We start from the raw sequence: 12,881 nt of genomic DNA, 5'->3' as shown, positions 1-12,881 counted from the left end.
TAGCTACAAATCAGTATACAAGCTGTGAGCTTAACTAATCAGTGCCACTGCCATTGCACTTTCTCTTGAGCTTTGCCCCCCCCCCCCCTGTCATAAAGAGGTTAGCAAGGACGCCTGCCAGTGAAACTGCTCATCAGCTAAGTTTTACAACAAATAATGAGGCCCTCGCTGTCTGATTCGGTTCTTTTGATGACGTTTTCAGGGTGAATCATTACTTTTACAATACCCTTATTAAATGAATTCCGTATTGGTTGCTCTCACGCTGAAAGTTTAACAATGAGAGAGCTGAAAATGGTGGAGTGTCTCACTAAAGAGGGCATCTCTGCCGTTGGATGCTGAGAGCTGAGCTGCGAGCTCTCTTATAAAATAGACTCGCTAACCATTATTTCACCCTATCACAACATCAGGAAGGATAAGTCTTAAATAAAGTAATAGCACATTTTATCCTGCATTTTCTTTTTTTTGTCAAGTACTGTTGAATTTATGTGCATATAGCCGGTTCATTGCCCATATCCTCCCTTCTTTTTTCTCAGTGGAGTCATGTACTTTCTTGTCTCCTGATCTTCGAAGCATACTGGTAAACAGTGATGGCTTGTAGGTGAGTCAGAATTTGTGCTGTGGCTGCCAATGAGAGGCCCCAGTTCAGAGAAGGGGGTTTATGATGGGTTTTATGAGAATGAGGAGTAGATGGCTCTGAAGACGGGACAAACGGTATGGGAGAAGATGATGGGCCTGGCACTTAAATTAGTATTGACAGTAGAGCCTTTTAATAGAACAGCTTAAACTGCTAATGGCCCAGCTTTTATCTCATGTTGGGGGGAAAACGCAGCGCTCTAATTGATTGGATTAAATTTGATAATATTGGAGATTCGGTCATCGGGTATTGGCACCATTAGAGAAAATGTATCCAATTGCAGCATGTAAGGAATCAAAGCACTTTCTCTTTGCTTCTACTCTTACATTTCAGTTTAACTCAGCTGACCTCAGGCTGCTATTGAGTACAAAGGAAGCAAAACAAACTGCCCCCACAAAATCACACATACCACGGCTTACATTGCTAATCCCTCGGCAGTCAAAAACCTCATCACTGTGGAATGACAGTGGGTCTTGTCCTGCAACACGTCACTGCTCTCTGTTACACAGCCAAAGCAGAGGGGGGTCAGTGGGGAGGTGTAAGGCTGGATGTTTGCTTTAATAGTATCTTAGTGCTAGCGTTCCTCTATTGTTAACCCACAGCAATGCAGTGAAAACGTAGAAAAGTAGAACAGTAGAAATCTGATCCTGCCTGGTTTGTTTCAGCACAGTTCTCTTAATATTCACCCAACACTTTTAGCTCTAAATAATGTTAGCTGCTGCTTCTATGACTTTGAGGGTCTCGGGCATATCAGCTCCATAGCAAGTCTAACGCAATCACTTTGGATTTTAAGTGACAGGCAGTCTGATTTAGCCTGTCATTAAACTAGCAAAGCGCTCTTTTGAAGCACAGGTGGAGAATAGACACTTCTTATCATTGTCTCTGAGTAAAATAAATCCCAGGAGTACAACACGTCATTTTGGAGACAATTTTCAAATCCGCAGGTTTTTCTGCCCAATTAGATTTCAGGACATATTTGAACACCGAGTTCCTCTCCTACAGCAGAGGGATACAAAATGTCGGTGTAGCCTTTTGCACCGCACAGATGTGAGATTACACTCAAGGTCGCTTGTTTTGTGATTTTGGGTGTAATGAAATACCTTGTTTCACATTCGCTGTTTATTTCATTGTAGAGTGTAATTAAAGTCAGTCAGAGAAATTCTCAGATAATCACCAAAACTAAGCGGATTAATCTGATGAAAACCAAAGGCTCCCCAATCCCACAGTATTTGTTCACCTGCCTGGTGATTTCAAAAAATTGTTTTCTGGATTACTTCCAGTGTGCACAAGTTCCATTACATTCTCTTTGCCCTTTAAATTAATGTCAGGGGTGACAAGCATTGCACACACACCACTTCCTCCTCTCACAGATGTGAAATTGGGATTTGGATTTCAATGGATTTTAGGGTGAAACTGTAAGGGAGCGAGATCACCTTGAGATGTCTCGATTGAAGATGTCGTGTGTCTAGCTCAAATTGCCATATTTCTCTCTGCTTCTGATTGGTAGAAGTGTTTTCAGTACCTGGAGAACCTTGTTATCAAATATTAAAGATGTTATCCAGCCCTCCAAGACTGCCAACTAGAGCCAGAGACACGTTCCCCCCCTCCCACTTCTTAGTCTCCTTCCAAATGTCAGAATATTCTTCAGACTCTTACAGACTTTTCTGTTGTCTTGCATCAGTTATTCCACATGTTGATATTGGAATTATTAAAAACAACTTTCATAATATAACACTCACATATCATGTTAAATGTGCATTGAGAAGGTATTCTTTAAGTGTAATCATTGCTTCTGTCACACTGCTCATGTAATCGTTCGGCTCCAGTAAGACTTTAGTATAAGACATAAGGGATAAGAGCCAAAGCCATTGTTCTGGGCAAACATGCTTCACTGAATTGTAAACTAATGTGAAGCTTGAGCAGTCTGACCAACACGTTCTCATTTTATGGCAACAAAAACTGCCTCTGGTACCTCAGAGATACGCACAAGGTGACAGAGGTTTAGGCACCAAAACCACGCGATAAGGTTTAGGAGAAGCTCATGATTTGGGTTAAATTAAGTAATTTCAAATAAGTAACATCCTGTAAGTTACTTTGTCTACAAAGTAAGTCACAAGGTGACAGAGGTTTAGGCACCAAAACCACGCGATAAGGTTTAGGAGAAGCTCATGATTTGGGTTAAATTAAGTAATTTCAAATAAGTAACATCCTGTAAGTTACTTTGTCTACATTATGTATAAATCCACATTTACTTCCTCACTGACATGAACTTTGCCTCTAGTGTTTGTTCTATATAATCACCTCTAACCTCCTTGCCACGGTTTTGTCACGCTTTTTACTCTGTCATATGAGTTCCTTCTTCGTCCCGGGCGGTCATGGCACCGATATCAAAGGGCACCGTGTTCACATCTCTCTGATGGCAACGACTTTGACAAACTGCAATGCGCTGGGAATGAGTATGGGCTGGTCTGAGTTAGTCAAATAGAGTGGGTATGTGGGTATCTGTGACCTCATTGTGTGCGGTTTTAAATTTACATGTGGCCACAAACTTATTGAATGCCAGGAATTATCCTGCTGCCATAACTCCGAAAAGATTGGTGCTTCAGAAGACAGTACGAAAAAGAAAAAAGAAAATAAAAAGAAGATACCCAGTGGCACTTCTCTAATTTAGATCACATATCAACTTCATCTGAACCCTGGAATGATATTTTTATATATAATATATATATATATATATATATATATATATATATATATATATATATATTATGAAATGAGGACTGTGGTGGATTTTAGCCCTTGTTTCTTACAGTGGTATGACACTAAGAATAACTTTCTTCACTGCCATTTCACAAAATGTTGAATTATTCCTCCAAGTCAGACCTTAATTCAAAAATAAATCATACCAATGGACAGACTGGATTGGCACATTGTCTACACATTGAACCTGTTAAGCATGACCTCTTAAACCAGAATAACCACTTCATTACTTTCCAATGATGTCAACTTGTTTTCTTATTAGACTCTTTTTTTTTTTTTTTTTTTTTTTTTTAAAGGCAGAAGGAGGCACATCAAAGGTTTGTTAATGAGACTGCGTGTATCTTAGCTTTGTCTGGTAACATCTCGTGTTTTCCCCGCTGTAGGCTACCGAGAGTCCTCCAAGCTGAGCCCATGGCTATGGAAAAGGGATTTTGTGAAAAACCGTAGGGAGAGTGATTTGAGATTCCCGACACTGACGCTATATCCTCAAACCCTGACTGTTATCCTTTGACATTTTCAACCTGAACAGATTTATTTCACCTTCTGTCTGCAAATTTTTAGGAGTTTTTTTTGTATCTACTCCATGACTGCATCGAATGGTGATTGAGAGCCTTGTGTGTGTGATGGTGCCTCCTGACCGGAGAAAGGTAGACGTTGGTTTACCGGCGCCTGAATAAATCGTCTCTTAACTTGTATACATTACAGCTGCTTCTAAAAGCCAATATTACAAGGTAATGTAATATGTTCTCCTAATGTGCATTTTACGTCAGTCGTAAATCACTGCGCGTCACACTTTAATTTTTTTATCTCCACATGGTGATTCCTGCATTTTTATCTTGTGAAAGCAAAGTAACAGCTCATTAGAATAAAGTACAGGCATATGGGGAAGTTCCATTGGGAAAGTGGCTTTCAATAAAACTCTGTGGAGGTTGTTTATTGAAACAAATGCTCTGAATTTCTCCCACTTAATAACCTCCATTCCTAATGGCTGAGAAGTTTGAGGATTAACCAGCAATCAATCTCTTCAGCGCTTTAGTTCAGCAAAGAGTAATACCACCTTCAATTAGACTTTCAAGATTTTTTTTTCTTCTCCTCCTTGTATACCATTAGGCCTAATCAGTGTTTTTGGCAAATTTTGATGTTAGTCTAATGGCCTGTGCGTGTGTGCTTACACAGCTAACCCAGGTCAACATACTGAAGAATAATGTGCTTTAATCATTGCTGTTAATTTTGTGCACTTATGCAGGAGCTCTTAAGGAGCTGAGGGTGGGAGAGAAAAAGTTGGGCAGCAACAAAAAAAAGGAAAGAGGATGAAAAATTGAAAGGTGGAAATAAGAGAACAGAATCCCGCACAGGCTTTTAAGAAAATAGACACCCTGAAAAACGAGGGAGAAGTGGAAATGATGAAAACAGGAAATGTTAATGTCACTTTTTAAGAGCGATGGCATTTTCTAGTTCAGGTTGCAGCAGGGAACAAACGGGAAAACTGACTCCAGCAGAAGGAGATTAGCCTCCCTATTCCTCCCTGAGTATGGCAGCCAGCTCCAGACAGGGCAGGGTCACTCTCCAACTCCGGGGCACCGAGCAGCCAGGACCTTTCCTTCTGCTTTTCCTTTCACCTCACCTCTCCACTCCACCTCTCCTTCTGTCAGCTTCAAACCTCCCCTCTTTGCACGCCTGGCTGTCTGCGTCTTATTCTGTCTGGAGTTTTTTAGCTGACCCCAATCTCCTCACATCCCATCACGATATGTCTGTGAAGGTGCCTTTAGGGGTCATGCATGGCCGAATTTGTTGTCACACCAGTTGGTGTCTTCTTTTCTAAGTCCAGGGAGATGGACAGTCTCTGTCCTGCTGACCGTGGAAGGCTGGAATTTGGGCCAAAGGGCCCGAACATGTTGTTGAAACTCTTAAATTAGGTTCAAACACAAGAAGATCATCTGAGACCTTATTTCCACCAATGTGTAAAGATCTGGAGAAGTTTTGAAGGAAAAAACACAAGTGTCCCTCAGAGTGAGGTTTTGTAATCATTTTGGTACTAGTATAAAAATTCCAAGGGATACTTACTGGCTTTTTTTTTTTCTAGAGCTTTCAAACACATCCCAAGGTTTCTTTTAGGAGACGAGGTATGAGAGATTATTTGAATAAATTCATCCATTTACAGAAACACTATGAGTTGATTAAAATATCTCAAAATATAATATTGATCTCTATTCAAGGTGCACATTCTAGCTTTTCCCAGAGCATTCAACCACACCCATGGTCTTCCTTGGCAGATGGAGTTTGAATTTTTTTATTTTTTTATTTTTTAAAGTCCCTTATGTGGTAGATTTGCAGTTGAAATCGGCACAAGGTCTATGTACTCATTAATTAAAAACTACTTTCCCCACCATGAAAAAATAACTTTCATGTTTAAAATATACTCATGTATAATATTGGCACCATTTTAGAACATTTTTAAGGCCTAGTGTTAAAACAGCACATAACCAATCTTACGTTGTAATTCCACTGTCTGACTCTAAGGAGAGTAAGCTCCAATCTCGCATGATGTACATCAGCTACACTCTTGTATAAAGACGGACATCAGACACACGCATATATAGTTCAAGGACGTAATACAGTTTAAGTGTGTGGGGGGCCTCAGTAAAAATCCAGACCCGGTGATGGGAACCATGTTGTAATCATTTGGTCAGAGGATTATGAGAAACAATAACTCAAAGCTGGCTTTTGATCAAACATGTGGATGGAGGACTGTCCTTGGTGCTGTGAAAACAAACATACCCCCTGCGCCTCATAACTCTCTCACTATTACTGAGGATGGTGATTTGATATTGATTAGGTTTCATGAGAGCCCACCGCTCATCCAGCTTATTGTTCCACCGGACGGTATAGAGGTTTGTCCTCCCCTGAGTCTCGTGGCCCCTGTGCAAGCTGTATTATCTGCTGTTATGGCTTCACTGCTGCCTGCGCCCTGAATGTAGAAAGGGGCTCATGACTCAGGCTGTGTGCTTCCTGATAAAGCAATTATTTCTCTCAGCCCTGCGGACAGAGGCAAAACTTATCCATCTCTCTGTTTCTATGTCTCTGTCTTTCTCTTATTCTTTTCATTGTCTAGCTTTTTGTTTTGGCTCAGCAGATCCACAAAGATGTGGTGATGGCCTTGTTTGTAATAAATGCGTCTGTCACCAAAGGGAACAAGAGGAATAGGATTCACTCAGCTCTCTGTGTTCTTTATAACATTTCTTTTACACTTCAGCTTTGGTTAGTCACAAGTAAACGCTTTAGCTGTTTATCAATTAAATCTGTTCATCATATCTTCATATTCCCTTTTGCAGGTACTGATTGAGGCAACTGTTTCAAGGGAGCGGCGAGGCTACATTGCCATCGATGACATCATGGTGCTCAACTATCCCTGCTGTAAGTGCCACTCCTGACAATGGATTGCAATTATAAAAGATTCTGCAGGAGAGAAGCGTTTAGTGATTTGGGGGGGGAGGAGTGGGAGGAATGTATTTTAAAGCAGCATGAAACATGAATAGGATGAGGAGAAGAGTTATGGCTGATTGACCTTCTATATTAGTACTGCAGGTTGTCCTCAGGCATCCTGTGACAACAGCGCTGCTATTAAAACACTGAAACACCCAAATGCCAATAGTCTCTTCGAACTAAACGCACACCTGTCGTTTTGCCTGCAGCGTAGTTTGACAGTCAAATTTATTTGTTAATCAGTAAAATCTTAAATTAGCACTACAAAGGCTTTTACACTTTTCATGTTGTCTGACTTTACTAGGAGTGCAGAACAGCCTTTTGGTCATAAGTCACTTTGTACAAAAGGGTTTTCCCCCCTCTATCAAGTATTACATTTTGAAGCTTTATGAAAATGTATTTTTTCTTCAGGTTGGGTTTTTCATAACAAACGGCTCCCTGCAGCAGAGAGCTTTCTGTGTCAGTGGTGGGGGGAGCAGTTTTTAGTGTGTTGTCAGCCCGAGGACCTTGTGTAAAACATATTCACTAAGACCCATGCGCCTAATACCTGGACAAAGTCTCTCACTGTCAATGACATGTTCCCTGTGCAGCCCACTGCTGAACACAAGGGCTCTTGTCAGCTTATAGCACATTTAATACCCGTGGTCCACACTGCTTTCAAGTGACTTGTATAACTGACACAAGCTTGAAGGATATTTTTCCCTCATGGGGATCTCTGTTATCTCCCTGTTAATATTAATACAACTCCCCTTTTTATCACAGGAGTGTTCTGATCCTAGTTGAGATGGACATTTCAGGGATGTCATGTTACAGAGGATACCACCAGTAAATATATTAAACGAACACCGGCTGCGAGAGTGGTTCGTACCCCTAGTGTTTGCACACCACCCAGTCAGCCACCCTGTTACTCCCAGACACAGCAGATGGCATCATCTGAATGCTCCCACTGTGGCTATTAAATAATTAAGACTCTCATCAAGACCTGAGCTTGCCTTATGATGTGGCACATGGCCAGCCTGCATCACTTGGCACCCAAGAGTGTGAGGAAAGAAGAAGGGAAGTCTCGCATGGCAAAAAATTAAATAAACTCTCAACTGTTTCCTTTTTGTGAATTCTGGTTGAAGCGTGGTCGACATTTCCGTTGTATTCTCCTGAGTCTTAGTCTTTGACTCTGAAACCAGTGTTGCAGTCCAATGAAATATTTATCATGCTAAAAAGTCCTGAGGATAAGATCTGACATATATAGCTGTATAACACCGCAGTTCTTGCCAACTGTAGGGCCTGTTCTTTTCCATTCACACTCATTCTGGTGTTTGTTTACTGTATATTTGGCTCCCTGCATGAATTATGAATTAACCTTAGGAGGAAGAGTCACTCAAAGGAAACATGGCCACATGTGGGGTATAAATGCATATACTCTCCCTTCCTTACTGTACACAAACAAGATCAAGAAATTGTCATCTCCCTCTCTGCTGGATAGCAACACAGTCTTGTGTAAAACCAAGCAGGAGATGAGTGAGACCCAAACGTTTGCCTCTCCTTGATGCTTCAGCTTCACAGTTGCTCTGCCATCTCCTCCTGTCAGTCATTTGGAGTGACGTGTCGACTCGTCCTCCCCCATTTCTCAGAGGTGGCAGGCAGTGCTGCCAGCATTTACCCAGTGATTTGGCTCTGCAGGGGTTTTGGTTCTTAGTGCGCTATTGTTAATCATGGAGTTGGGTGCGAGGGCTACTCCCACACACTGACTCACTGGCAGCTCCGCACAGCATGTTGGGACATTATTAGTCAAAATGTGGAGAGCTGATGCTACTCTGTGGCTTTTCTTACTCAGATTCACTCCCACATTCTGCTCATCTATAGATTGCCTCTAATCTGATGTTGTTTGTGAGCGAGTTATTTTGGTAATGAACACTGAGTGATCCTCTCTCAGCACATTTACATTGAAGGGATTTTCACTCTTATTAAAACTGTACAATTATTCCAACATTGCATGTAATCTTAATGTTATGATGGATATGCAGCACATATCTGCACCAAGTTTTGGTGAGAATCTGGAAATGAAAATAATATAAAACGGCTTATATCTGCCACTGTCAAAACAAATACACCAACACATGCAATTTTTTTTTTGAAGCATCACAATTATTTGGGAAAAAAAACAGCAGAGTCAGCCATATTAGGCAAATGTCTGTCTCTTAGTGGCTGATTCAAGTTACACTATTGGCCAGCCAAATGTTTCAAATTAAAAGCCCGGTTGCCTTTGTTAGACATGGTGCAGCCATATATTGGTTGTTGTTCTCATCTTTCTTTTGCCTGCTCTTTACCACTGCTAATATTTCCTTGGCGTGTTCTATTCTTGAAGCTGCAGCTTTTGCAAACTGCTATGAACAATTCAAAAATAATTTGTAAATTGAAGTAAAGATGAGAGAATTGTAATGTTATGTTACATGCATCAATAACCATCAGTTCAATCTCATTCTCAAACCTTTATTCACAAACAACAAATCCAATAAAACACTGAATTGAATAGAAATTGGTGAAGACAGTTCTGTCAGACTATCTACTGAAACAAATGTTACTCTCACCAACATTTGGCAAAGCCAACTTCCCTCAAACAGAAATGCTTGAAATTCCTGTTTGTGTTTTTTGAAAAACCCAAAAGAAAACCTTGACAAAACCGTGTCTCAGTCTGTATCTGTCTAGCATTGTGAATGGTTGAAAGGTAATAGAGTCTTTTGATCTCACAGTGTTTCTCTCTCTGTCTGTCTCTTCAGATAAGGCGCCTCACTTTTCCAGGCTAGGAGATGAGGAGGTCAATGCTGGGCAGAATGCCACTTTCCAGTGTGTTGCAGCTGGAAGGTCATCCGAGGCTGAGAAGTTCCTGTTGGAGGTGAGTGGTTTAATGATGGACTTTATAGCTAAAAGGTCCTGTGTGTGAGTTTGTTGTATTTTTACCTGCAACTCAGTCATCAATACTAAGGGAAAACTTTTGTACTTTCCCCCCTGACTAACTGAGCCCCTCCACTTTGGAGGTACAGTGCCTTCGGTCATGGACAGATTATGAGATAGAGAGCCCCAGGGAACAGCTATATAAAAGGCACCACACCCCTCCTACAAAGGCCAGGAGCCCAAGTATAACCCCAATATTCCCCTTCAGTGAGTCGTCCATGCTTGAGGTAAATCAGTAAGTTGAATGAAAGCGTTCATTCTAAATCACAAGCTAGTGTAGTTCACCACATGTATAACTATACTTCAAGTGGAAGGAATCACCCTATAAATAACCAGCGCAACAAGGTTGTCTCTGTTTGTGAATTATTATGTGTCCCAGACATGTCTGTGCTTAAATAAAGATGGTAAATGGAGTTTGAAAGCTATGAAGGCTATAAAGGCCTTAAAGCCTTCTCACTCCACTGCCTTTAAAAAGTTGCATTACTTATGGCATCATAATGTTCTTTGCTCTCTTCACTGTATTTATTCACATCATGTGCTGCGTTTTAGACGTGTCTTTTCATTCAAAATTGCTTGCTCTGTGAAGGTCAGGCATGTCCATACAGTCCTTACCTCTGGTGGGAATAACTGTAGTTTTAAAATCCGTCTTTTCATGAGGTCTGGATTAAAGAACCAAACGTCATTGTGCTGCAGGGCGTCATTTTTTTTTTCCTTCTCACATCTTGCTGCAATTACCCAAAAATCCAATGCTTTTGCCAAAATCTTACCTCCCACTGCAGCAAGTGTTAATCATGGCTGACCTCAGCAAACCTACTGCATTGTTTGAAACTGGGAGATCTATGATTTAGGTAATTGAAGCATCCTCATTCACACCTCTGTGAACGCTTTATCAAACCGCCCATTTGGTCACAACACAAGGATGAAGACAAATGCTTTGGGTAATTAGCTGGCATAGCCATACAGACGCCTGCTGTAATGAGATCTCCAGGCCACTGGAATGATTTTTCCCTTCCTCTCCTCTACCTTCAGCTGTCCTTTTTACCATCTCTCTGTCTGCTTCACACACACCACTGAGCCCTGTTTATTTAAGTTGTTGTTATTTGTCTCCCTCTGTGCCAGCTACAGCTGCGGCCATTGGCATTCTGTTGTCAGGTTGTACATCTGTCCATTCTTGTCAACGCGATATTTCAGAAACCCTTTGAAGGAATTTCTTCAAATTTGGCACATAGTTGTCTTGGACTGGACGGTGAACTGATTTGAATTTGGTGGTCAATGGTCAAGGTCACTGTGACCCCACCAAACAACAAAACTCAAGAATTCATGTGCTTATTATGACCAAAATTTCACACAAATTTCTCAATGGTATAAAATAATGAAGTGACGATATGTTATATCCCAAGCTCAAGTTCACCATGACCTTCTAATGTTCTGCATACACACTTTTCTGGCCATAACTCGGGAACAGAAGGGGACATTTTGACCATATTTCACATTTGGTGAATTGGTGACACTAATCTTGGGTGTCCACCTTGAAACTCTACTGATTGTATTGATCTTCTTCTGTTGAGTTGAAGATGTCTGTGAAGTATCCACGTTTTAGAATTGGTAAGCTCTTTTGCAGCAACATCTATATTTGAAGCGTCGTCTGATGTCATGGCTACAGCTTTGGGTTCCATCAGAATCAGCTGGATTGGCCTCATTCCTTCAAAGTCTTCTCTGTTATACGAGTCTGGACAGACATGGATGTAAACTGCAACTTGACTGGTTGACGGAGGCATACAACTGCGAGGCACTAATTCTAGTCTGTTATTGTGCCCTTTTGTGTTGATTGTGTCTGCTGCACCAGCTGCAGCACTGTCTTGGAGGCACACGCCTGCCAGATTTACAGATCGTTTTGTCATTTCCTCGCCAATTAGCCACAGCCAAATTGTTTACATAACATGAAGTGATCTCATGCTTATTTGATTTATCCTGATTTCCCCTGCCTCCTCTCTGTACAAGGTGACAAAAAGAAGATATAAGAGATGCAGGGAGGATGCAGGAGTGTATGATTAAGATGTTTTTGCTTTTCTTTCGGTCACAAGATTTGTTGCCTGCTTGACCTTAATCAGCGGGTGTGTGTTTGTGTTTGTTTGCAAAGACTCGGTCTGAGGTTTGTGTGGTATGTGTCTTTTTGAAGGCCCCAAATCAGAAGTGCAACATAAACTTATATGGCCTAGCAGAACCCAAGGGTCTCCTTCTTAATCCCGGCCTGCTGACATGCTTTGGATTCTGTTAAAACTAACAGATCAAAAGTGCGAGTATCACAATTCACGTCCACTATTTCACACAGAGAGAATGGCCTTAAAACACGAGAAAAAAATGTCAGGTCCAATGTGTTTTGTTGAGAGAATGTGGACTTGACAGATGCTGGTGGTTTAAATGGTGTGAAACAATGCGATAAGTGCCTCTCGGTGCAGCAACAAGGTGCTTCATACAACATTCATTTATATCTCCATCTTTCTCTTTTTGTTTTTCTGTCATGCTGTTTTTCGCTTACTGACCCAACTCACTTTTGTTTACGTTCTGTGTCTGCTTTCACTATTTCTACTCTTCCTTGTCTTTTAGATTTACACAAAACATAAGCTCTCCATGCTGCTATTCATCTGCTGGCCTATTTAGGCTACTAAACTGATTAAATGTTGATGGATTAAAGTCTGACTGTCTCTCAATTCTAACTGCTGAGCAGTTAAATGTTTTGGTTCAATAAGATTGCACACTGAGGACAACTGAGGTCGTGGATGGGCTCCATTAAGGGACAACACTCAGGACATGTATTGCCCTCATAATCACTTTTATTCTAACAAGATTACATTTGCTTTTATTAAAGCATGTCTGATTGTCATATTACATGATTTAATCAGTTATATGGTCCTGTAATTCTAATTATATTGTACACAATTGGACAATCCTCCTTTTTAATTACACAGCTCTAATAAGAAGTGACCCAGATAGCAGTGATTTTAAGTGAGTGTTGTTATATTATTAGCTCATTGTTCCAGGAGTTTACCGGGCA

At 40.9% G+C, this 12,881-nt stretch overlaps 1 protein-coding gene across 4 annotated transcripts in view; it reads left to right on the top strand.

Annotated features, from left to right (window-relative positions):
• ptprub (protein tyrosine phosphatase receptor type Ub) overlaps positions 1-12,881 on the top strand; it is a 162,452-nt gene that overhangs the window by 89,442 nt on the left and 60,129 nt on the right. For all 4 annotated transcript variants that reach the window (XM_069693312.1, XM_069693311.1, XM_069693310.1 and 1 more), the window contains exons 4-5: positions 6,727-6,808; positions 9,652-9,767. In XM_069693312.1, coding sequence (XP_069549413.1) covers positions 6,727-6,808; positions 9,652-9,767 — 198 coding nt within the window. The remainder of the gene's footprint in view (positions 1-6,726; positions 6,809-9,651; positions 9,768-12,881) is intronic.

Source organism: Brachyistius frenatus, unplaced genomic scaffold, assembly GCF_029030835.1.
Source record: "Brachyistius frenatus isolate BFR_SWC_R1_liver_20210118 unplaced genomic scaffold, ASM2903083v1 Contig_14, whole genome shotgun sequence".
In the NCBI taxonomy this organism is placed as follows: Eukaryota; Metazoa; Chordata; class Actinopteri; family Embiotocidae; genus Brachyistius; species Brachyistius frenatus.
This window is presented reverse-complemented; position numbering and strand designations above follow the sequence as displayed.